The sequence below is a fragment of the Protopterus annectens genome, chromosome 2.part1, assembly GCF_019279795.1.
Source record: "Protopterus annectens isolate FY-2018-M chromosome 2.part1, PAN1.0, whole genome shotgun sequence".
NCBI classification, from domain to species: Eukaryota; Metazoa; Chordata; order Ceratodontiformes; family Protopteridae; genus Protopterus; species Protopterus annectens.
In genome coordinates this window covers 1,007,643,130-1,007,668,497 of record NC_056729.1, presented here as the reverse complement: position 1 = coordinate 1,007,668,497, position 25,368 = coordinate 1,007,643,130, and the positions used below count along the sequence as shown (strand labels likewise).

At 40.8% G+C, this 25,368-nt stretch overlaps 1 protein-coding gene across 1 annotated transcript in view; it reads right to left on the bottom strand.

Annotated features, from left to right (window-relative positions):
• Positions 1 to 25,368, bottom strand: part of WDR1 (WD repeat domain 1) — a 549,035-nt gene that overhangs the window by 317,989 nt on the left and 205,678 nt on the right. The window contains exon 5 of the mRNA XM_044063522.1: positions 5,652 to 5,832. Coding sequence (XP_043919457.1) covers positions 5,652 to 5,832 — 181 coding nt within the window. The remainder of the gene's footprint in view (positions 1 to 5,651; positions 5,833 to 25,368) is intronic.

Here is a 25,368-nt window from a genome sequence, read left to right as displayed (position 1 = left end):
GTACATATACCAATATGGATTTAGATTCCTTAGACTTTTGATATCAGTACCACAGATGCTCCACAGAGCAGTAAAAAAGTCTTGTAATATGCCGCATGCATAACCATGTTCTAATACCACAGAGTCAGACAAGAGCCCAAGAAACAGATTCAGATAGCATAAATTAAAGTTACATAACAGCAAGTGTAAAATAAGTTCGAATAGGAGCTGTGTATTTCAATCAGCAATTATGCAAACCCCAAAACTAGATAATGATAAAGCTACACAAAAGTTTTTTTTTTTTTTGTTTTTTTAGGTACAAAGCCCCAAAGTAATTATGCCTCTTAAAAAAAGCTGATGGTGCATGACAGAGCACAGCTATGAACATGAGACTTTAAATACTCAAGAAACCCAGTCATGCACCTACAATAAAATACTGTAAAAGTAAATAAGCCAGTTCCCTTGCAAATCAGAATGGTACAACAGCTGTGATCCTACATGAGGACTGAACATCATTCTATTGGTCAGTAGCATCTTTAGATGCACAACCCCAAGAGATTGGATACAAAAGGAACTGCAGTGTATAATAAGCAGCCCAAGTCCATACCGTTAAGGGATACAACTGGTAACCCTAACTGATTATGTCCTATACCTTAACCAATATTTTACCTATTGAATAACACATGGGTTGACATTTAATGATTTCTATTTATCAGTTATTCCCTTAGATGGAAGGGAGCTGAATTCTTTAGTAAAAATACAAGATGAGCAATGTGTTGTCAAGCTCTTCATCAAATGTTGTTAGCTCTTAAGAATGTCACAGGATTCAGCTGGCAAGCTCTTTCCTAAACAAACCCAAACTGTTCCATATTTAATATAAATAGGTCCCCATGCCATTTCAGACAAGCTCTAGAAGACCTTTTGCATACAATGCTGGTCAGACTGATGAAACATACCAAGTTAGATATGACCTCTCTACACTCTGAACTGGCACTAATACAGCCTATTACCATTCGGACACAACACTGATGTAAGATAACATTTCATTTAGCCTGAGTTTAAGGGAATTGGGTTCTTTGGATTTTATTTAATTTTTGAATGAGCTTGCTATACTTACTAGTGTTTTTTATTCTATTTCATGTTTTTACATGATTATTGTGCTTTGTTTTTACTAATTTTAGTCTTGTTACCATTGTAACTAGTATTTTAACAAATACTAATAAATTTGAAGCTGAAGTTGTGTGAAAACAATGTCACCTGGTCCCATGGAACTTGAATCTTTAAATTTTACTTGTGACAGCAGTTACCATATGTGAGACAAAGTGCATCTTTCCCTTGTCTATGGCACTTTGACATATGTCTTACCCTACTAAGTCTATAAAAAACATTTTTACAAGTCCTGCAACAGGAAGATCACTCACTGTTTGCAGACCAAGTTTCCAGCTTTCCCCTTTCTGCTTTATGATGTACTCTAACAGTACCTTTCAACATTTCAGATCAATGGGACAGTCAAAACTGGAAGACTCTAAACAGTTCCTACACTCAATTCAACTTGCTTTACAACTAAAGTAACTTCTGAAATGCAAGTATCACTTTTTTCCTAGTGTACCTCATTCATTTTGCAATTCTACCAGGAATATTTATTAAAATGTACCCGTATATTTTACAGGTGACTAGTACCCATTTACAAATGCAGAAGCGATTAGTATCACAGAACTCATTCCCAATACCTTGGCCAGTCTTAATTGTCTTGCAAGATAGTATCATAGTCTATTTTTGTGTCCTGTGCTGCATCATCTGATATGATCAGTTTTACAGATTGTATGGTCATGGGTGGAAGTAGACTCCCTCATCTCCAGTTAAATATTATCCTATTTGCACAGTGGATTCCTGTAATAAATCACTGATACAAGTTGAGAGAATTTTTACTCTCCAGTTCTTTTCTTGACTTCTGGATTAGTCATTTGTAACATTGCACAAATATAGGGACACTATCACTTCTGCCACAGACCTACAGCAATGAAAGGAGGTACAGCAAGAAAATTGTTATACAAATCAATATGATCGAAACGGACAATAGCTACTAAATCATCCATTTGTTTAACAAAGCCACCCACGCCTCCTTTAATCTTTTTCAGGAATTTGATAAACACATGGGGACAACATTTTCATAGTCAGTATTCATACTCCATGGGGAGACAGGTGAAGCCTCTCGTACGCTAATCTCTCTGGCTAGTTGTAAATCTCATACCAGGTTGTCAAGCATCAGATTCTTGGCCTAAGACACCCTTTTCTCAGCCACTATCAACATTTTGTTGATGGAGCACCACAGATGACAGGAGAAATTCATTAAGCAGATGTGTTTCAGTCATTCTTGCTAGGATATTCTCCCTATCTACAGCAAGGACCTCTTAGACAATCCATGTGAATATGAGCAACAAAGGCAAGCATAATAGTATCACAAAAATCTCTTTAAAGTTCTGTGAGGCGGATATTCTATGCACGAAGACACCAAATTACTAGGATGTTTCTGGGATTGCCAATGTATAAACTCTGCCTTAAAGGACTTTGAATCTGGCTTATTTCATTTTTAGCCCCAGGCATTTAGCCTTCATGGAATCTCCCATCTACCATGACATAGTGATCGCATATACTTGATACAATTGTGTTCAGTGGGAGGTCTGTGGAAAATGCTTTATATACAAGGCTCTGGTTAGATTTGCTCTCAGCTCACGGTCTAGGTGAAACTTTTTGGTGAGAATCTGCATATAATTAGCAATAATGCATAATCGCAGAACTGCTACATTTCTAGATTAATTTTATGCAATGCAACAAAGACAAAATGTTGATAATGGTACCAATCATAACCCCTATGTAAATGTATAAAATTAAAGCATATCCATCTACAAATGTTTCTGTATACATAACTGAAGAGCATGGTACACAACATCAAATGCACTGTGTGGACATTTAAAATGCAGTAGTACACATTTGACATATTCAGCACGTTACCTCATGCCCTAACTATACTAAAAGCTCATAGGTGTTTACTAGGCAAACCACAAGGGCCTTTTTAAGCCTGGTCATGCATCCTAAATCTCGGACAAGTTCTCATACCCTTGACAAAGTGCAAGTAGGTGCTTGGGAGATTAAACATTTACAAGCAGGGGCCTAGAGCATGAACCATTGTCAGGCTGCCTGTGCCCATTACAGAGAGGTGTCAAACCAGGGATGAATTTCCTTGTTCCCCATCCAACTGTCCAAGTTACACTTTAATTGGATTAGGTAAGAACTCTGCTTCAAATGGATGGTGAGCCTGTTCCATTGATGGGGTAGTCTCTGTGATACATACCAGTCTCTCCAGCAAGCCTCATTTATATCACAGACAAGGTTTTATAGTCTTTAGAACGGGTAATTCTGGTGCTGTTTTGCAGATATGCAGAAGGTCCACCAAAGAGGGCTCGGACAATGCCTTGCATGACAGGCATAGATCTCCCCTCAAAAGTGTGTAGAAGACCGGACATAGGGATAAGGTCTTGAGGCAGTCTGCATTGGTCATGTTACTCAAGCCCTGTATTCTTTTAGTAAGGAACATCTGTGGACATTCCAGTTGGTTAGGTACATATAAAAAGGGGGGGGGGGCACTCCTATATTCCTGAAGGTCAAGTTGACTAATCATTTTAAACTCTCAAGAAAGTCATTTGGATGTCACAGAGCATTAAGTGACTAGCATGTAGAACCGCGCTGAGTTTTACTGGAATGAAGTACTCCACTGCAAATTGCCAGTCTTCTGCCTGATCAGATACCATCATGTGTCATATCAAATACAGGTGCAACACAGACTGCAACAAAACATCCACATATAATCATAATCAATACGCACAGACAGCATCTGCTGTCTCTGAAAGGAGAAAGAGTGGTAATTTAGCAGGGTTTTAGTGACAAAATGGGAAGGGTGATGTGAAGCAGTGTTAGCAGCCCAAGCAGCTTGTTTGTACTGTGGAAGGAAAGCAGCTTAGAACTAATGGAGGAACAGGGGACGTCTGCTGGAAATGGCTACATCCCTCTGCCTCAGTGACTGGACTAAGTATAGGCACTGTTTCTGAGAAGTGTCCAGAAAAATCCTAACAGGTGTCTCAAAAAGTATTCCTAAAAAATGGTTAGGAAACGAGACCCCCAGGAAATGCCAACAAACATGATGCAAGAAAGTTCCACACACCCACAAACCCACACTCACACACCCAGCCCCTACATGCATCCTTTAAAGTAGATATCACACTCACACTGCCCCTACATGCATCCTTTAAATTACAGATGTCTAACTTAAAATCAACACCCCTACATGCATCATGTAATTTGTTGTCCTGTACATTACTGCATACAGTCTGATGTAATGCTGATGGAAGATGGGAGTTCAGAAACTGGCCTTTTTCTCAATCATAATTTTCAAAAACCAAACAGACCAATGGAGTCTAAAATACTTGGCCCATGAAATAGTAAGTGAACAGTTTAAGCCAGATCTCAAAAAAACAAAACATTTGAATAAAAATACATAATGAAGGCCTGCAAGTCTGATTTTAGGTTGCAACTGAATTTCTTAGATCAAGAATACATAATCTAAATTTAGATCAGCTCTTATGCTATGTAATTACAACAGCAAATCAGATGAAATTAACCCAAATAAACATATACTAGGAAAACTACACAAGTTTTTTAGAACTGTAGCTTACTACTTTCAAAAATGTTACACAGCTGCACTAACAAGGTTTGTTGACAGGAATTACTTCCGAATGGGTGGAAAAATGCACCATCAGTTCCACTGAAATCTACTGGGAACATCTCAGCGAGCTTACCACGATACTGGTTATACAGCAAACACGACAGCATAGGAAGCCTACAACTCCTGCCCCAGCTCCAGTCCACCATCTGGACACCACCATGAGTGATCAAAGTAGGTTCATAGATTAGTACTATGTTAACTGCCCTTGTGGGCCATTTAAGCCTAGCCAATTACTCCATGTGAGAATCTAACCCTTCACCTTGCATCTGTGAGGTAAATACCTCAACTATTATGCCAGCCTCCCACCCCTTGGGCTCAGTTTCAAACTTAGTATCTACTTCTCAGGCTTATTACACCATGGGAACACACCATAAAGGCTAATGAGGGATAATCACATGATTCCTATCCATTTGCTTCATGTGCAGGCTACCGACTGACATACTTGCATGTTCCGTACCCATATGTTACATGTGATACATGCACTTAGCAGGTATCAGTACTGCAATAGATTCACCCATAAAAGAGGCACTATTAGCACATGGATCATTAACCACTCCAAAGGTATTCAACCACAGTCAGGGCTTTATCAGTCTAATATGGAGCTGGGCCAAGGATGACAGTTTTGCCATACCTGTAAGTGGAAGGCATTTCATGTTAGACTTTCAGTTGTCCCATTTTAAAGCCTCATTCTAGGAGCATTTTGGGAACCTTGAAAAAATTCTGCAGGCAAGTAAGATTTCATTTCATCATGAGTGACAACACAATAATACAATTTTAACAAAAGTACAAAGACTTACACTAAATGTTGACTTGAATTTGAAAGGATTAAGATTTCATTTCATCATGAGTGACAACACAATAATACAATTTTAACAAAAGTACAAAGACTTACACTAAATGTTGACTTGAATTTGAAAGGAGGGCCCTCAAAGAAAGCTGCACAGTTATCATCCGCACCAGTGACGAGGCGGTAAGGTCTTGATTGTTTTATATCCACACTGTTTATCACTTTACTGTGACCAGAGATTTCACCAACAGATGAACCAGTGTCCCAAAGGAATACGGCCCCAAACCTGTAAAACAAGAGCAAGGCAAACTGCTTTTGTTGTTTATGAAGTGAACAAATTTAATACAACCTTCAGACTCTCAATTGCCAGTTAAAGTGGAAAATGGTAGGTCAGTAAAGAATCCAATGAGATTTAAACTGTGCATGTAACAGCCTCCAATCTGAATGAACCAGAGTCTAACTTGGGAACCTCAGTCTTCGGGTGTGCTTCACTAACTCACATACCTGAAATTCTACCAGCTGCAGAACAGTAACTTGCATCTGAAATCTTCCCAAATCCAGTATGACTTGGTAAAAGAAAATACAGTATCCAAACTATTTCAGCCATGCATGCATACCGCTAATACATTGTAGTGAACAGGGAAGCTCTAAGACTAAGAAACAGAGATTACTAATGCACATTACTGAAACGGACAGATACAGGTTTACATCCTAGACATTTATTATACTAGAGTTGCACAACCTAAGGCAGAGTCAGTTTTCAAAGCCTGGTCATAATACAAGAAATAGTAATCTGCAAAAACTGCTATTTGGAAGCAAAATTAAGTCTCACGGTTCTTAGTAATTCTGATGAAGTCTTCTTCCTAACTAAACAGGTGTATGTGTAGGAAGGGAGATGCATCACATAATAAACAATAGCTTTTTTAAAATGCTTTATTTGGATCTGTTAAAATGCTTCATTTGGATTTGCTGAGAATTAATCAGCATAACAGCTTAAGGCTAGTCTTCATTGCAAATATCCCAAACTAAGCAGTGCTGTATGTTGCCGATTTAATTGAATGAGGAGATCTACAAATGCAAAACTATCCCCAATTTGATTGTAAGGCTAATGCAGTTAAGACTTCAAATAAAACAGTAAGTAAATCATTTCCAACAGTAAAAACGGGAGACTAAACACAGTGCAAGACACAGAAGCTGTTGTGAAGCATGCATCGTCTGATTATACCTAATCTTTTATGGATGGAAAATAAATGAATTATATGCACAATTTTATATTCATTTTATATCCATATTTCAACCCTTCATTTGTAAAGAGCAAAAGCAAAAATGTTTGAAGGGAAGACTGTATTATGTTAAAGCATGCCTATACTATGTGCCAGATGTCTTTAGGCACATTTGAAGCATCAACTTGCAAAATCTAGGTGCTAGCATTGCTAATGACCATCTATACATAAACTGAAAAACCAAGAGCTTAAAGTCTCACTCTAGGTGTATTTGTTTATATACACATGCTCAATAATCTTCCCCCTTACTATCAGGTATACTGGATATTGGGGCATGGATATTATTCTAAAGCTGACATCCCCGCACTACAGTTTCATGCATTAAATTTTGGAAAAATTATTTGTCCTTTCTAATTATTTAAGGCAGAGAAGAAAATATGAACAGTTCTGCCAAAACCCAAGCACTGCCATCTCCAACTTGGTGTGCCCCTCAACGGTTCTGTTTTAAATTACACAAACTATTTGGGGGGGGGGGGTGTTCCTTGCCACGAGCATAAAAGCTGAATTTCATACAACTGTCAATTGGAAGCCCTACATCTGCAAAACTATGTATTCACACAGAAATGCTTAATGGAATATCAGACTTGGGTCCAAAGAAAAAGTACAGTTTTGTACCTACCATAAATGTAGATGTCCGAGAGGTATGCATCTGCAGTCCTAACAAATGGGTTGTCCTGCCTCAGGCAGCCCTTCGGTCGGCCGGATTCCAAAGTCTGGGTCTGGCCTCGGCTGATGTCGCACTTCACCCGACGTCATAGCTGCTGTCAATTGGGTAGAAAGGCATCAGCCAACACCATTTTCCTCAGTGTTTCTTGCCCCAGATGCCAGGTGCCCTCTAGGAAGGCTAAATTTGGATAAATGCAAATGATTCCAAACAGTAGAGAGCAAACAAAAATAAACATATATGTACATATCTACAAACAAATACACCATAATAGATTCCCCCAGCTAGCTACAAGATGGGCAAATACCCTAGGAGTACCACAGAGGGGAAGGAGGGTGGGTAATCCTGACTGCAGATGCATACCTCTCGGACATCTACATTTATGGTAGGTACAAAACTGTACTATGTCCTTCAAGGATGCATCTGCAGTCCTAACAAATGGGTAGAATACCATAGCCAAACTGGGGGAGGAGGCACCAAAAAGATTATGGTGTAGTTAAGATCCCTTGCAAAACAGCAGTGGCAAAACCTGCTCGGGATCTGGAGTATAAAGGCAGATTATAATGCTTGGCAAATGTATGCACGGAGCTCCAAGTAGCAGCCTCTAAAATGTCTTTGGTAGCCACTCCTCATAAGAAAGCTGTAGTAGTGGCTGTAGCCCTTGTGGAGTGAGGTCTGATGTTTTCTGGAGTTGTCTTTCCATGAAAGGAGTAACAAAATCTAATGCAATTTCCTATCCATTTTGAGATTGTCTGTTTTAAAATTGCTTTCCCTTCCATTCCTGCGGCATATGCTACCAGAAGCTGGTCAGTTTTTCTATTGTTCTTGGTTCTGTCCAGGTAGTAGCGTAATTGCCTGTGTACATCCAAGGTATGCAGTAGTCTTTCCCCCCTGGTCTGAGGGTTGGGGAAGAATGTTGGTAGGTGGATTGCTTGGTTCAATGATACCCTGGAGACCACCTTTGGCATAAAAGTAGGGTTAGTTCTCAAGGACACTATCCTGATGGAAGATAAGGAAGGGCTGTACTGCCATTAATGCCTGTAATTCAGAAACCCTTCTTGCTGAAGTGATTGCAAGTAGGAAAGCAGTTTTCCAAGACAAGAGCTGTAATTCTGCTGTTGCTGCTGGTTCAAAAGGGGGAAGTGTTAACTTTTCTAGCACAAAGTTCAGGTCCCATGTAGGCAAAGGTGGCTTCCTTGGAGGCTTTACATTTTTAATTCCTCTCAGAAACTGCCTGAGTAGAGGATGAGAGAAGACTGGAGGATCCATGTTATATTCTGCTGAAATTGCTGATGCATGAATCTTGATGGAGGAGTAAGACAGGCCATTGTGGAAAAGCTCTGCTAAATATTCCAGGATGTTAGCTATGTTTGCCAATGATACATTTTCTCCTTTTGCTGCACTCCAAATGAGGTATGTTTTCCATTTTGCTGAATAAGTCTTCCTTGTGGAGGGTCTGCGAGCCTCCAGGATAATGTCTTTAACCCTCTGAGATAAATCTGGGTTATTTTGTTTTATGTAAGATTCCAAGCAGCTAGCTGCAGTGTTTTCAAGTTTGGATGCAGGATCTTGAAGTAGTTCTGTGTTAGCAGCAAAGGAACTAGAGGTAGAGGCCATGCGTGCGCCCGAGACATACTCCTCAGAAGTGGGTACCAATGCTGTCTCGGCCAATCTGGAGCTATCAGTATGATCCTTGGGTGATCTTCTTTGATCTTCAGTAGCACTTTGTGCATCAAAGGAAGAGGTGGGAATGCGTATGCGGTTAGGTTTTCCCAACTGAAGGATAGGGAGTCCACCTTCCAAGCAAGAGGGTGGTATGTCCTTGTGCAGAATTTTCTCAATTGGTGGTTGTGTGGGGATGCGAACAGGTCTATTTCTGGTAACCCCCATTTCTTTGTAATGGATTTGAAGATGTCCGGATGCAGCATCCATTCGTGGGCATCCGTGGTAGTTCTGCTTAAGGTGTCTGCTAGTATATTTTCTTTTCCTGGCACAAATATGGCCTGGAGCTGAATGTTGAGGTTCAGGGCCACATTCCACAGGTCCATTGCCATCCGGCATAGAGGATATGAATGTGTGCCTCCTTGCTTGTTGATATACCACATAACTGTGGTGTTGTCCGTCCTTATCAGCAAATGACCTTGTTGAAGAAACGGTCTGAATGTCTGAATTGCCTGTTTCACGGTCAGCATCTCTTTTTGATTTATGTGTAGGTTCAGCTGGTCCTGTGTCCATAGGCCTTGTATACACTTGTCTGCCATGTGTGCCCCCCAACCGAGGTCTGAGGCATCCGTTGTGATAGTCTGGCTTGGGTGAGGGCTGTGGAAAGGCAGTCCTTTGTTCAACTGACAGGCCTGAGCCCACCACAGGAATTCTTGCTTCAGGCATGGAATTATTGGAATTTGGGTTTCTAGGCTGTGCTTGTGCTGAGACCATAAATTCCAGAGGTACCATTGCAACTTCCTCATATGTAGTCTGGCATGTGGGATCAATATTATGCAGGATGCCATGTAACCCAGGGCTTGCAGGACTTTCCTTGCTGTAAGCTGGTTCTGCGTTGTTAATGCCATGAAATAGAGTGGAAGTTGTTTTTGCTTTTCTGCTGTGAGAAATGCCATTTGATTTGATGTGTCCAGTTCTGCACCCAAGAAAGTAATCCTTTGGGATGGTACCAGTCTTGACTTTATGTTGACTGTGTATCCCTAGGCCTGCAATAGGAGAATAACCTTTTCCAAATCTTTTGTTAATTTGTTCTTGTTGTCCGCTTGTATCAGGCAGTCGTCCAGGTATGGATAAATTTGAATCCCCTGAAGCCTGCAATGAGCAATTACTGATGCCAGGCATTTCATGAATACTCTGGGCGCAGTAGATAAGCCAAAAGGCAATGCGGAAAATTGATAATGCTCTGATCCTGCAAGAAATCTGAGGTATCTTCTGCAATCTGGTCGAATAGGGACGTGCAGGTATGCCTCCTTGAGATCTAGAGTCACCAGCCAAGACTCCTTGCCCAGCATGGGAAGAAGTTGCTGTAGGGTCAGCATTTTGAAATTTGGAACAATGAGATATGTGTTCAGAGCGGACAGGTCGAGAATAGGTCTCCATTGGCTTTCGTTTCTTGGCACCAGGAAACGTCTGGAATAAAATCCTTGTCCTTGTTCCATAGCCGGTACCTTTTCTATAGCGCTCATCTTTAGTAAGTGGTTGATTTGTCCTAGAGCGTTTGTTCTTTGGTTTGGTGGTAGGTTTGGCATTCCTCTCTTCCTTGGTAGAGTATGGAAGTGAAACCTGTAACCCTTGTCTATTGTCTGTAAAATCCATTTGTCTCCTGTAATGTAATGCCAGTTTACTGAGAATAAGGCTAGCTTTCCGCCTAAGGGTGCTTCCAGTTGTTCCCTGGTAGGCGGTATCAGAGCCAAGTCACTGTGACTGTCCTGTGGAAGTGGTAGTAGCTGGATCTGTGGCAGTACTTCTCTGGTTGTTAGGCTGCCACTGACGTCCCGTGTAGGCACCTCTGGATTGACCTCTGCCTCTTGAGCGCCTATTTCTGCCTCTCTGTGCTCTGTTGGTGTCTGGAAAGGACCAATTCTTCGAAGGCCAATTTCTACTAAACCTAGGAGGCTGGACCTGTAAGAAATCCTTGACTGTTTGGACAGATTTTGCTTTTTCTTCCACCTTCTTTAACACTTGCTGTGCAGGGGAACCAAACAAACTGAGTTTTTCCATGGGAGCATCCAGGAGCTTTGCCTTTACATGGTCTGGTAAGGATTGCTCTTTTAACCATGCATGCCTTCTGATCACTGTACCAGTCATAGCTGATCTAAAAGAAGCCTCCAGTGCATCATAGCCGCATTTTAAGGAATGATTACTGACCTGCTGAGTGTTATTTACCAAATCCTGAAGGGGCTTATGGTCTATAGGTTCAGGAGAGGATAGTTTTATTTAGCTGATCTAACAAAAATTCCTGATACTGAATCATGTGGAATTGACAGTTTAAGGCCCTAGCCGAAAGAGTAGCAGAAGTATAAACTTTTTTACCCCATCTCTCTAATGCTCTGGATTCTCTATCAGAGGGGAGGGGGTTTCTGGCAGTTGCTACAGCTTTGGGGCCCTGAGAAATAGTTTCAGGATCTGCAATAGGAGCCTTATACAAGTGATAATGTGTGTCCGGGACCCTGTAGTATCTGTCGGGCTTAGCAGGGGCCGGGGGAAGAGAGTCAGGGGCAGTACAAGCATCATTGAATGCATCATCCACAACTGTTAGTACTGGAGGAATAGCTAAATGCCTATGCTGTGGCAAATGTAAAAAGGTCCTTAGGCGCTTCCTAGAATCTGAAAAGTCCTGGCCCTGCCATTGAAATTGCTCCCTCATAGCATGCAAGGTTTCCCCAAAAGAAAATTCCTCAGGAGGAGAGGCAGAAGGAATGGAGTCTTCTGCGTCAGAATCCTCATATGGAGAATAAGGGCCTTCAGGAGGATTTGAGTGTTCTGAATCAGAGGAATAATCCGTAGAAACTGGTTCAGGGGGCTCTGCTCTAGGCCTCTTCTCTGGAGGGGGATGAGAGGCCCTGTCAGGGTGAGGCTGGAATCCCCTGATCAAAGAAATAAGATCCTCTGCCAGGCTGAGCATTTGGGAACTAGAGCTAGGCCTGTGTGAGGGGGTTTTAGCAGGCAAGGCCTTGGATGCAGGGGGCCTAGCAGCTCCACGTGCAGGAGTAGATATGTCTAAGGGAATAGTATCTGATAAATCCTGGGAGCCTGCTATAACAGGAGAAATTTCAGTAACAGATTCAGCCATGCTGTGTGAGGCCTCGGCGGTAGGAGGTAAGCTTTCGGCCGAAGGAAGAACAGAGGACTCTGTTTCAGCCGAAACAGAGACACTCGCGGTTGGCTTAACCGTGGTTTCGGCCGAAACCGCGAGTGTCGGTCCTTTTCCTTACTTTTTTTTGGCTAATTGCGAAGTCGGAGTCTCAGACGGCATTTTGTAAGCAAAAGCGGGACCAAAAAACTCCTCCGCAAACTACGACCAACGTCTAAGTGTCCGTCGGTTGAAGGAAGCACAGGCTAGACAAGCTGCTACGTCGTGGTCTGGGCCTAAGCAAGGAAGGCAGTAAGAGTGGAAATCCTTGAGGTAATTGTTTCCCACAAGTTAAACAATTATTTACTTTTTCTGACATCAGCTGAGGCAAGAAGGAGTCCCCAACGGGGTACTTAGCTTTTTAGAAGTCTTCGGTAGTAGAAATCTCTGGATCTGACCGACCGGCACTTGCGAACAGCTTCTGCTTCGGGCACCGCGCGGCAAGAAAGACTGGGGAAAATGAAGTCGGCTGATGCCTTTATACCCAATTGACAGCAGCTATGATGTCGGGTGAAGTGCGACATCAGCCGAGGCCAGACCCAGACTTTGGAATCCGGCCGACCGAAGGGCTGCCTGAGGCAGGACAACCCATTTGTTAGGACTGCAGATGCATCCTTGAAGGACATCACACTGGAGCTCAACTACAGAAACCTGAAAAGAGGTTTCACACACCTTTGCTTTCTGCAACAGAATGAAGCTCCAGTTGCTTTAGCATTTCAATATGCACAAATGCCTTAAAAAGTGCTACGTTTGTTTAACTCCTCCTGAAGCAGGCACCTAGTTAGGGGTGAAATATACTTTCAGTACTGCAGCAGTCACATCTACTTAACCTACTATCGGTGAAAGAACTAATGTGTATACATCAAAACCTACAAGCTGGAATACCAAGGTTAAAGTACATTTGTGTTTTACTACACTTGCCATAACAGCATATCCTTCAAGGAAAGACTTAATAAATCACAACATTTGGGCTACATCCACCTTAGTGGACTCGAGTCCTGTGTCATCCTGAAACTGCAATAGAAGTCTCATACATGGAAAATATTGATGTAGGTAGACTTATGGATTTCCTACACAACCCCCTGGTTATGGCACATGTATGCGTGTAGTTTTGGCTCCAAAAACAAAAAAAAAAAACTGTTCCTAATACTTAAAATAGTTCTAAGAGGCAAAAAGCCTTCTGTAGCTACAACTTACTGAAACATACAATGCTCAGTTCAAGAAGCTGATAGTAAATATGCAGGTGTACTACTTTATCAAAACAAAATATCTAAAATACAAGTGTGTGGGGTGTGTGTGTGTGTGTGTGTGTGTGTGTGTGTGTGTGTGTGTGTGTGTGTGTGTGTGTGTGTGTGTGTGTGTGTGTGTGTGTGTGTGTATGTGTGTGTGTGTGTGTGTGTGTGTGTGTGTGTGTATGTGTGTGTGTGTGTGTGTGTGTGTGTATATATTTTATGCACACACAAATATGTGAAAGATTTTAGCATCCAAGGCCACAAGTCTCTATAAAATGCTGAAGTTCTTGGATAATTAAAAGACGAAAGTGCTAAATTTTATACTTTGGTGTTGTGGTGGCTTCCATTTGAAGAGACATTCCAGTGTGCTCTTGAAAAAAATAATGCAGTTTATTACATAAATGAAAATAAGACTGGTACTTACAAACAAAACAAAGTTGTGTGGTGTAGATGCAAGCACGTAGCTTTAACTGTCTTGTATTACTGGGGAAACTGTTCGTAGCCCTTTCTGAATTTCTCTAGCAGAAGAGTCTAGCTTCAAAAAATTCCTTCTCTGCATTTGAGTACTTTTATTTTATTTATTTTTTTATTTATTGATTACCTTTGAGCTGCCTCTCTAGGCAAGTCCCCCTTCCACAGTCACTCTCTCTGCTTATTTCAGTCCCCATTAGAGCATTAAATAGCACATTAAACAAACCTGCTCTCAGTAAAACAGCTGGTTATCTTTCTGGCAAACAGCTGGTTATCTTTCTGCATTTAAAGAAACTGATACAACTTAGTAGAATTATCAATATTCACAGACTACTCAAATAACGTAGAAGCATTATGTACACATTTTGGGTTATTGTACTCAACTGGTGAGATCCATCAAAAAACATACTATAAAAATAAATTGCAATATTATATATACACACACACACACACACACATATCATACATATACATATATCACACACACACACACACACACACACACACACACACACGAGAGAGCTTGGAGATTTACCAGCTATTGGAGGTAGAAACTTTACAAGATGAAACACACTGTGGACCGGTCAAAATAGCAAAAGGATATGGTAGAAGGATCCATTCAGCTGCAGCACAGAAAGCTAGACAATTCATTTTTCTTTATCTAAATAGAAAATTTGATTGTGCATTTGTGACTTATGCAATAAATTTAAAGCTTTATTAACCTGGACTTGATAGTGTCAGCACATTAGGCAACACTTTCAAGAATGTTAAGGACATCTCTGCAAGCTTGCACAACTATTTGGCCAAAAGGGTTACAGAGACGTGTATTATATAGCCTATCATGACTTTTTTAAACTCGTTGGGATAGCTACTTCTAATATTTACCATTGCTCATGTTAGTGTTTAAGTTAATTCACATTTTGATTTAAATGTGCATATTTACTTTCATGTAATGAAAAATTATTTCTAGAAAGATTTTCATATTTTGTTTTTATTACAAGTTCACGGTTGAATTGTTTAACAAACTCAAAATAGAGAGCTGCTTTATTCAAGTGTGCAGTAGGATTCCCAGAAATTTTCATGAGAAAGTCAAATAATTCTAGATGTATATTGCATTCTAGGCAATCAGCAAAATTAGTCAATGTCTGGTACAACCTTTATGAAAATCATTCATAAAAACGAGGCTAAGAAGGCAATGGAGGTTACTCTGAAAGTGGATTCAGACAATAAAAGTCTGGTTATTGCACACCGGCAATAGTGCCAGTCAAATGCTTCTAAATTTAAAGTTACTGGTTTGCCTGACTGATAAAAAAAGCGTATGGATAGCATCTGGGACCAAGTGAAAAAAATTAAATGGTGGTTATACTTTATCTTTCAGGGAGATAGAACTCTATTAACTACACTAGTAGCAGTTGTTAAAGACTTTTTACAGTGGAAATTTATCTGAATCTGTCACTAACAACTCAAATACATCTGTACAAAATAAATTTACTGCATTTAAAAATGTTATGCATGCCTGTATGTACTCATTTTATTTGTTCAATATGTAGGTGAAAGACTACTTCAGTTCCTTTTCAGACACAAAGTAGATAATATAACAAAACATACAATGTATAAATAAATTTATAGAGTAATGTACAGAGAGCAGCATTTTCTGTTGCTGTTTAGTCAAGTGATTATGACTTTTACAGACTACTATACCAGGCCTGTCTGTCAAAAACTAAGTTCCTATAAATTTCATATCCATTGTTTCAGTAATGCTATTTATATTTTGTGCCTTAGCACCACATTCTTTCATCTTTGATCTTCATCAGCATCAGTATCTGCATTATGTTGCCAGAGTAAGTTTACTATCAGTTCTTTGTGTGAACAGTCAGTTTATTACCTTAAGGACAGACTTAATCTTCTTGTAACCCATGGAATATTCCATAACAGTTCTCAAAAACCACAGTTCAAAAGCATTGAATTTTCTGGTGGCAAACTCAAACTTTCACACCTAGGTTATAACTGGGGAAACTTTAGCTTTAACTATATGGAACTTTAACACAGGATGTTTTTGCTAGTTGTTGCGTCTTTCGGCTTTTCCCGGTTAGGGGTCACCACAGCGGAACTCCAGTCTGCTAATGATTGGCAGTAGATTTTTACGTGCCGAGTTGCCAGCCCAGACGCACAACCTTTAACAAAGGTATGCCCATTCACGCATGTCTCCAGACAAGAAGACGTTTAATAATGGGAAACCTTTGCTCTTAACATTTGCCATAGCTTTCCTACCAAGATGAGTCTTAATTTCAAGGCTCCAATCACCATAGTCAGAAATCAGAGTCTGGGGAAAAATCTGTCACTGTCTCAAACTTTGGCAAATAGTTTGGGAAGATGCTATCAGGCAAGATTATATAAACTTTAGCCGTTTTCCAGTAGGTTTTCCAGTAGGTCAGTTTTTGTGTTTTCTCCTTTCACCTTCAGCAACAGGCTCTTCAGCTCCTCCTGTCAGCCAGATTGATAGTTTGCAAATTTGAGGTTCTTAATTTCTCCCATCAATTTTGATTCCAGCATCTGATGCCTACAGATTAGTACTCTGTATAGTGTATTCAGCCTAAAATTAAGAATGTGGAGTGATGCTATTCTAAATTCAATCCTAGTGGTTGCTTCTTGGCCTGCATACAGATTCCTCAGGAGGCAAACAAGGTAACAGTACTCCTATTTCTCCAAAAGCTTGCCAGTTTTATGATCACAAAGGTTTTAGAGCACTCAAAAGCAGTACAAAATGCAAAGTACACCAAGGTTTTATTTATGGGAAAGTATGCCACGAGTTCTGACCAAATTCATGTTTACCTCCAAACTAAGGGTTTACTCCCAACATAACAATGTTCTATCACAGAAACCATGTTTTCAGCTGACATTAAAGACATACTCTGATCATGCCCCTCTTTGCACAGTTACAAACATCTTCATGTTTACAGCATCCTAGAAAACTGCTACTGTAAAGCTGCATATCTGGTTTCCACCACTAAATCCTGGCTGCTCTAAATAAGTAGTTAGCATGCCTCTTGACTGTCTAGAATATTCCAGAAAATCTAGATTTTTCCTCATTTTTACTCTGTTCCTCACAAAATTTAATTTGTGGTTTTCCGGCTAATTACTAGGGACTAAAATCAATAACTACTTGCATTTGAATTTCAGACTTCTTATCCTTCACAAGAATGCATGCCAACTCAAATCTTTGTTACTTTATCAACTTTCTAACTTTAGATCAATAATCTGTCCCTGATTTTGGGTCTTTATCCACCAACATTTTTGGCTTTGTCCAGAGTTTTTGCATTAAAAGGTTGACCGGTATGGTGATTAGTGGCAACAAGATTAGCATCCCACTTAAATGAAAGTTAATAAATCTTTAAATGGCACTTCTGTAATCTAGGTTTTGACAAGACGGGTGGCACTCTTCAGAGCAGAAATTAAAAAGGAGTACATACAACTCAACAGCAAATTAAAGTACAGTTCTTTAATTACTTTCACTCAGGATAACAGCTCGGTCACGCAAACTGAACAGCCCAGCTTAACTCATTAAAATACACTATAGTATATCATTACAAAAACTGGAAACAATCTTCAAACATATTTTAGTAGTGCACTTAATTTGCCTGTAGATTACTGCACTTAAACCCAGCCACAGCTAAATTCATTATAAACCACTAAATGTTGGGAATATTGAAGTCTCTACAATCCACCCATAATGCAAAATGCTTATATTGCATCCAGGTAGAAATCTGAAAATTGAGAAAAGCACTTGCCCAAATCTTCTCTCACCTTCAGCACAATACCCTTCATCATCTCACTCTGAACAGCAGTGATTTGTTGTTTTGTCCAAAGAGAATAAAACTGATACATGCAGATCTTAAAAACTAATCACTGGTCAAAGCCAAACTTTACTTTGGCTGGTCAAAGGACATGGAAAAAGCATCCAACATTTATTTAAATCCTTAAGTTTCCCAACTATTTATAGCAATTTTATTCTACATACTCAGGCCCATGTGCAGCCACCTAGACCTGAATAAAAACACAAAACGAGTATCAATTTGTCTCATCTACTCTTTACTTTGACCAGAGAGCATCATGTCTGGGCTATTCAACTAAAATTGAATAGTAGTAACTATCCAAAATGAAAAAAAAGTCTTAAGAGCTAGGATTCCTCCAGACCATATTAGGCTCAGAGAAAAACAAAACCTGGATCCAACCCCAAAGGAATCATAAAATGGGAAATACAGTCCTTAGACCATGGGAGAAAATATCCACAGCTCACATCCCTGAACTTCAGAAATGTATTCTTTAATGGAAAAGATTACAGTTCTTCTGAGGAGGTTCAGAGGCAAAACCACAAACACTGGTTAAGATCCAGCAGAAGGCTGGTCTGTCAAGATGTTTAAATGCCATGCAATGCACTGTAATCCAACAATCTAGTCTAAACTGACACTACCAGACATGGAATGCTTCCCTGTAAAGGGGTAACTGCATATTTACACTTCATTGTTACTGTAGTACTACTTGATTAGCTTATATGACTAGTGCAATACTGTCTTCATATAATTTCCAGGAAGCTGACGAGACCGAACACCATCTGAAGCTTCAAAACAATAAAGGAGTCACTTTGTACAGCACCCAAAAGTACAGAAGCTCTTCAGACAAGTGAGTACCTTATTTCCTTGGGAGAAGTGGATCAAGGAAATAATGCAGCAAAGGTATGAGATAAGCAGCAAATCTGATAATTCTACACCTAAAAACTGGATACTTTCCATTGAAGAAAGCTTTTTGAGGCAGGTCAAAGCCATAATACAAGTGGATTAAGGAATCCTTTCCTGTACTCTGCACCACAATGGAAACGAAGGAACAAACTTTGCACTTGTCACCCTGAGCAGGAAGAAGGTACAGCAAAAGATGAATTGTGTGAAATTTGATCAATGAGGACTAAAGAGGCTACTTCTTCCAGCTGACAGAAATGCAATGCAATGCTCTTAGAAACTAGGAACAATCTAAACCAGTTTAATGGCATTGTTTATATGTTTTGGTAACCGGACCAAGGTCTATTTGCAGGGGTGAACCAGGAGCTGACAGGCACACTAAGTAGATGGTGGCCAATGGAATTAAACCCAAGACACAGAATGAAGCTCATTAGTATCACATACCCTTAATCATGTTGAATTGCAAGACCACTGTCTGCAGTAGTCACTTTCCAAGGTACTGCCACCACAAACTTAAGTTAGAAGCACCAAGAGAGAGATCTTAGTGCAGTGCTGCTTTTGTACTCAGCTAAAGCATTTACCAAGGCCACTATGCTAAAAGACAGCCAAATTTCTGTACTGAAGCTAATGAATCTCCAATACAAGATGAAGTAAAAAAAAAAAAAGTGCCAAAAGGTTTAAAGCTACCAAGCCACATATCTGGTAAACAGCGAAGGTCAGGACTCTAGCTTTGTTATGGCCAAACAGAAGCCTTCTAGCATGTGAAACAGCAACTTCTAAGCTAGATAGCAGTAAACTCAGTAATTATTTAACATTTGTTTACCAGGAAAGTCCGATTGAGACAGAGCCCATTTTCAGTAGAGGCCCAGGGAGAAATATTCCAAAGACCTGCATCTGGAGCATGAGAGGAAACGCACAGAAATGCAGGGAGAACATGCAGACTCTGCACAGAAGGCACCCCAGCCCAGAATCAAATCAGAGAACCTCTTGCTGGGTGGAGACCATGCTAACCACTGCACCAGAGTCACCCCCCATAACATACCAAATAATAAAAAAATAAGACCAAAAGCAATGCATCAACCTACAGGCTGTCTGAAATAGTAGAAAAGCCAGATGCTACATCTCAGGTCGAAAGTCTCAGCCACAAAAACAATTCCCGTTAAATGAATCCTTCTATTCAAGGATCAGTATAACCAAGAAGAATGGATTTCAAAGATGTTTCTACATACAAAATACAGCAGTACTTTAAAAATGAGGCAGTGGCCGGCCTAAGCTTCTCCTGACTCCCAGCTATATCAAAGTTACGCTGCATTTAATGAGAACTGTGAAAGTATTAAGAATTCTACTTCCCAATGGCCTTCATCCAAGACCCAAGGTTCACCATTCTAGAAGTCCAGGCTGGGTATATAAAAAAGACAGTATATTCCAAAGAATAGGTCAGGCAAAAAAAAATGCATAAAAATTTCTCCTGGGCTTTAACAGCAGCAGTAGCAGTGAGTGACAGACAATGTACTCACGGTCTGACCATATGCAACAGAACAGCTCTGCAGATAGACGGAAAATATTTAACCAAAATGATGGAGTCAGTGTTCTTCCATGCTAAATGAGCTCATCAGTTATTCTCCACTCATCTTTCATTTAACCATCTGGAAAACAAAGGCACCAAGGGACTAAAACATGGGTCAATTTAACAAAGGTCAGCTTACACTACTTGTAGCAGTGCCATACTGTGGTATTTGCTCCATAAACAAATAGTGAATAAATGCATCAGAAAAAAATTATCTATGAAATTTGAGATGTACACCTTAATCAGTCTTGCATGGTCACGGGAAGAAGCAACAGTCCATAAACCATATCATGAGAGGATACAAAACACTCGTTTCAGAGACAAGGTCTACCTCAAACAGCCTCAGCCTTCAAGGACACATCACAGAACTGGAGAGATATGGCTCATCTACCAAAAACATATGGCCAACGTCCTGAAACAGAACAGAAACTGTCCTAAGCTGTGACTTAGCCAAAATACCAAGTTCAGCTAGTTCAGCTAGTTGTGCAATCACCTTGAATAAGCCACAAATCAAAGATCAGCACTGAAAACCCATCTAGTAGGACTATTATCCCCACAGCCAACTGGATTCCCTGGAGAAAAAAAGCACCTTAAGAGTACATTTTTAATATGTGGAGTAATTTCCCATCTATGGGTTGAAACAAACAAGGCAGTTTCCTGAGAACAACTAAATTCAGACAACAGAAGGCAGTATGCCACAGTAAACAAGACCAGTAAATAACGGTACCCACGTTAATGTTATGGAGTCTACTGAAGATGATGTGGCTTTTACCAGAGGTGTCCTTCCAACACATACTGGTTGGCAACACTGCCCAACATCAAAAGTAGTGTATAAAAATCAGTGGCATGTGCATGTGTTCTTTTTGCCAAGGAGTCATCCAATTCAAGGTAAATGAAAAGATGCCCCCCCCCCCCTCAACATAAGGGATATAATCCTTCCAGGAAAATGGTGCAAATCACAACAGTTAAAAAGCTTAGAGAGGTGCTATAAAAACCCTGTGGGGCTCCTGCAAGAGACACTAAAGATCAAAGTACCTTACATAATATTTTTAATCTTCCTCTTGGCTGTCTCTTGTAAAAAAAAGCCATGTAATGGGAAGAAAGCACAAAGCAGTAATCATAAACTTTTAGAGAACAAACCATAAATATGCAGAAAAACTGTTTTCAGACTATAGGTAGCAAACCAAAAGCTGCAGCTACACAGATGGCCTCCAAGGAAATCCAAACAAAAATGGCAACCTGAACAGCAGATGCAAGGAGTCCCACAAACTTCTAAACCAGACTTAGAAGAGACAGTTTCTGAGCAAGTCAAAGCTCACTACAGCAAGGCAGAAAAAGCAGTTATGCTGCCCAAAAGGAGAAAATATTCCACTTTTACTATGACAGTTTCACACGTGAAGGATTTTTCAGGTTGTTCTAAAAAATGTAATCATTCATTTGCTAGGGAATTTGAGAACTAGCAAGCCTGAAGGTAAGACAGTATTCTAACTCTGTCCAATTAAGGCAGATTACACTAAAATGGAAGATTTACATGCCCACTGACCAGACAATGCAGAAACAAGTACAGTTGTGTACACTTACCATAAATGTAGAGAGTGTATTCACTGTTGCAGTCATCACATTTGGGTTATCTGCTTGAAGTAGCCCTCAGTCGGCCTGATTATCAAAGTTTGGGCCCTGCGTCGGTTGCAGTCTCATCTTCCGTGACGTCAGGTAGTCAGGGGTATAAAGCATGCAGCAGACACCATTACATCAGTTTTTCATGCCCCAGATGTCAGGTGCCCCCTCTTAATGGGAAGCAATTAAATATATATAAATACAAGGTTATACCTCCAACAAAAAAGCAAATACACCAAAAAGTTTTTAAGTATCTTAAAGGAGAATAGAGGTATAACCAAAAGTCAGGGGGCTGGAGGGAGGGTAACCAGGACTACAACAGTGAATACACTAACATCTACATTTATGGTAAGTGTACACAACTGTACTATGTTCTTCATGTTTCACTGTTGCAGTAATCACATTTGGGTATATTCCCAAAGCTAAGGGAGGGAGGAGGAATTTAGATAGCATTAGGACCAGCTACAACGCCCTGCAAGACTGCAGTGGCAAAGCCAACTCTGGATTTAGAGAAAATTGGCAAATGGTGAAAGTATGTACAGAACTCCAGGAAGCATCTTCTAGGATGTCTCTAGTAGGGACACCTCTGAGAAAGGCTGTAGAGGTAGATGCCACCCTGGCTGAATGGGGACTAATCCCCTGTGGGATAGGTTTTCCATGGTGCTTATAGCAGAAATAAATGCAATGGCCTATCCATTTAGAAATGGCTTGCTTTGAAACAGCCTTCCCCTCTGTCCCTGCAGCAAAGGCTACCAGCAGTTCAAATTTCCTTTGAGGTTTAGTTCTGTCCAAGTAGAATCTAAGTTGTCTGTGCACATCTAAGGAGTGCAGTATCCATTCCCCTTTGTTCTGTGGATTAGAAAAGGTTGGCAAATGAGTTGACTGATTAAGAGCCACACTGGATACCACCTTGGGCATGAAAGAGGGACTGGTCCTGAGGGACACCATGTCCACAGGAAAGATGATGAAAGGCTCCACTGTCATAAGGGCCTGTAATTCAGATACCCTTCTTGAAGTGATTGCTAAAAGGAAAGCTGTTTTCCAAGAAAGGAATTTTATATCTGTAGCTGCCTCAAAAGGAGGAAGAGTGAGTTTTTCCAATACAAAATTAAGGTCTCAGGCTGGAGTTGGGGCTCTCCTGTGTGGTCTTAAGTTTTTTGCCCCTCTGAGGAACTGATTGAGCAGTGGGTGAGAAAAGAGGGGTAGATCTGTGTTTTAATGAGCTGAAATAGCGGAGGCGTGAATTTTGATGGAGGAAAAGGAAAGGCCCTTATGAAGCATCTCAGCTAAGTATTGAAGAATCTGAGGTAAATTGGGCACTGCTGTGGCCATCCCTTGAGTTTGGTTCCAGGCACAGAATCTTTTCCATTTTTCAGCATAAGATTTTCAAGTACTAAGTCTCCTTGCCTCCAAAATGACATCAAACACTTGTTTACTGAGGGATAGTAATGAAGAGATTAGGTAATTAGCCAGGCTGCCAGGTTCGGTGTTTGAAGCTAGGGGTGCAGAATCTGGCTCTCCTGCTGTGACAGCAGGGTAGAGGTCTGAGGTAGGTGCCAAGGGGCCAGCTGTGACACACTGTGTAAGAGGGGGTACCAGTGTTGGAGTGGCCAGTCTGGTGCAAGGGTACCAGTGTTGGAGTGGCCAGTCTGGTGCAATCAGTATCATCCTTGGTTTGTCCTGTTTGATCTTTAGTAGTATTTTGGAGGAGAGGCAGAGGAGGAAAGGAATAAACTGATACATTTTCCAGCTGAAGGACAGAGCATCCACCTTCCAAGCTTGATTGTGGGGAGTCCGTGTGCAGAATTTGTCCAATTGGTAGTTTTGGGGGGAGGCAATCCGGTCTATATCTGGGGTCCCCCATTTGTTGATCACCATGTTGAAAATGTTTGGTTCCAGTTTCCACTCGTGTGGGTCCATGAGATTTCTGCTTAGTTCGTCTGCCAGTGTATTTAGTTTCTGGCAGGAATTGAGCCTGAAGATGCACTTGGTAGCTCAAGTCTGTTTTCCACAGAGCCATGGATAGTCTGGAGAGGGGATAGGCATGGGTACCCCACTGCTTGTTTATGTACCACATAACAGTGGTGTTGTCTGTGTCTACCATTAATTGTCCTGGAAGAACGTGAACCTTGAAGGCTGTCAGAGCATTCTGTACAGCTAACATTTCTTTGATTGATATGCAGGTGCATTTGACTTGGGTTCCATTTGCCCTGAATGCACTTCCCTGCCAGGTGAGCCCCCCCATGCATAGTCTAGTGAGTCCGTTAGGTTTGGGCGGCAGAGGGTAGAGTGAATGGTAGTCCCTTGTTTTGGAGGCAGGCCTCTGCCCACCAAAGGAATTCTAACCATAGGCAAGGTATGACGGGAATCATTGCTTCTAGATCCCGAGCATGTTGACACCATAGACTTTAGATAACATTGTAGTTTCCTCATATGCAGTCTTGCATATGGAATTAGTAGAACGCATGAGGCCTTGAACCCAAAGGCTTGCAGTATTTGCCTTGCAGATAGCAGGGTTTTTGTGGCCACTAGTTTGAAGTAAGGTGTTAAATGATTTTGCTTCTCTGGCGTGAGGAAAGCCATCTGGGAAGTTGTGTTCAAGCTTGCTCCCAGGAATATAATTTGACAGGGTACCAGATGTGATTTCTCTTCGTTTATGGTGTACCCCACACAAGTTAACACCTTTTGTACAAATGCCAGATTTTCACGTATGCCCTGGCTTTCTGCCTGAATTAGACAATCGTCCAGATGTGGGTATATTTGAATATTTATTTGCCTGCAAAATGCAATGACTGGAGCTAGGCACTTTGTTAATACCCTGGGCGCAGTAGATAAGCCAAAGGGCAGTGCAGAGAACTGATAGTGCATGCAGCCTGCTTTGAAGCGTAGGTATTTTCTACAAGATTCCCTGATTGGGATGTGCAGGTAGGCTTCCTTTAAATCCAGTGTCGCCAACCAGGCATCTTTGTCCATCATGGGAAGCAACTGGTGAAGAGTTAGCATCTTGAACTTTGGAATCACCAAAAAAGGTGTTTAGGATAGACACCAAAAAAGGTGTTTAGGATAGACAGGTCCAGGATAGGACGCCATGAGTGGTCTTTTCTGGGTACCAGGAAAAGTCTTGAGTAGAAACCTTGTCCCGTTTCCTCTTCTGGTACAGTCTGAATAGCCTTTAATCTTGAGAGTACTTGTTTTGAGCCTCTGCCCACTGATTTGGGGGTAGATCTGGCCAACTGTTTAGGGTTGATAACATGTGGAAGTGAAATCTGTATCCTTGGGGAAACTAGGTTTACAATCCATTGGGTAAGGAGTTCCCAGGTTTTTTTGCTTGCAAAGCAATCTTTCCCACTAAAGGAGCAGTCAGTTGAGGAATGCTTGGAAGTTTTAAAGTTAAGTCATT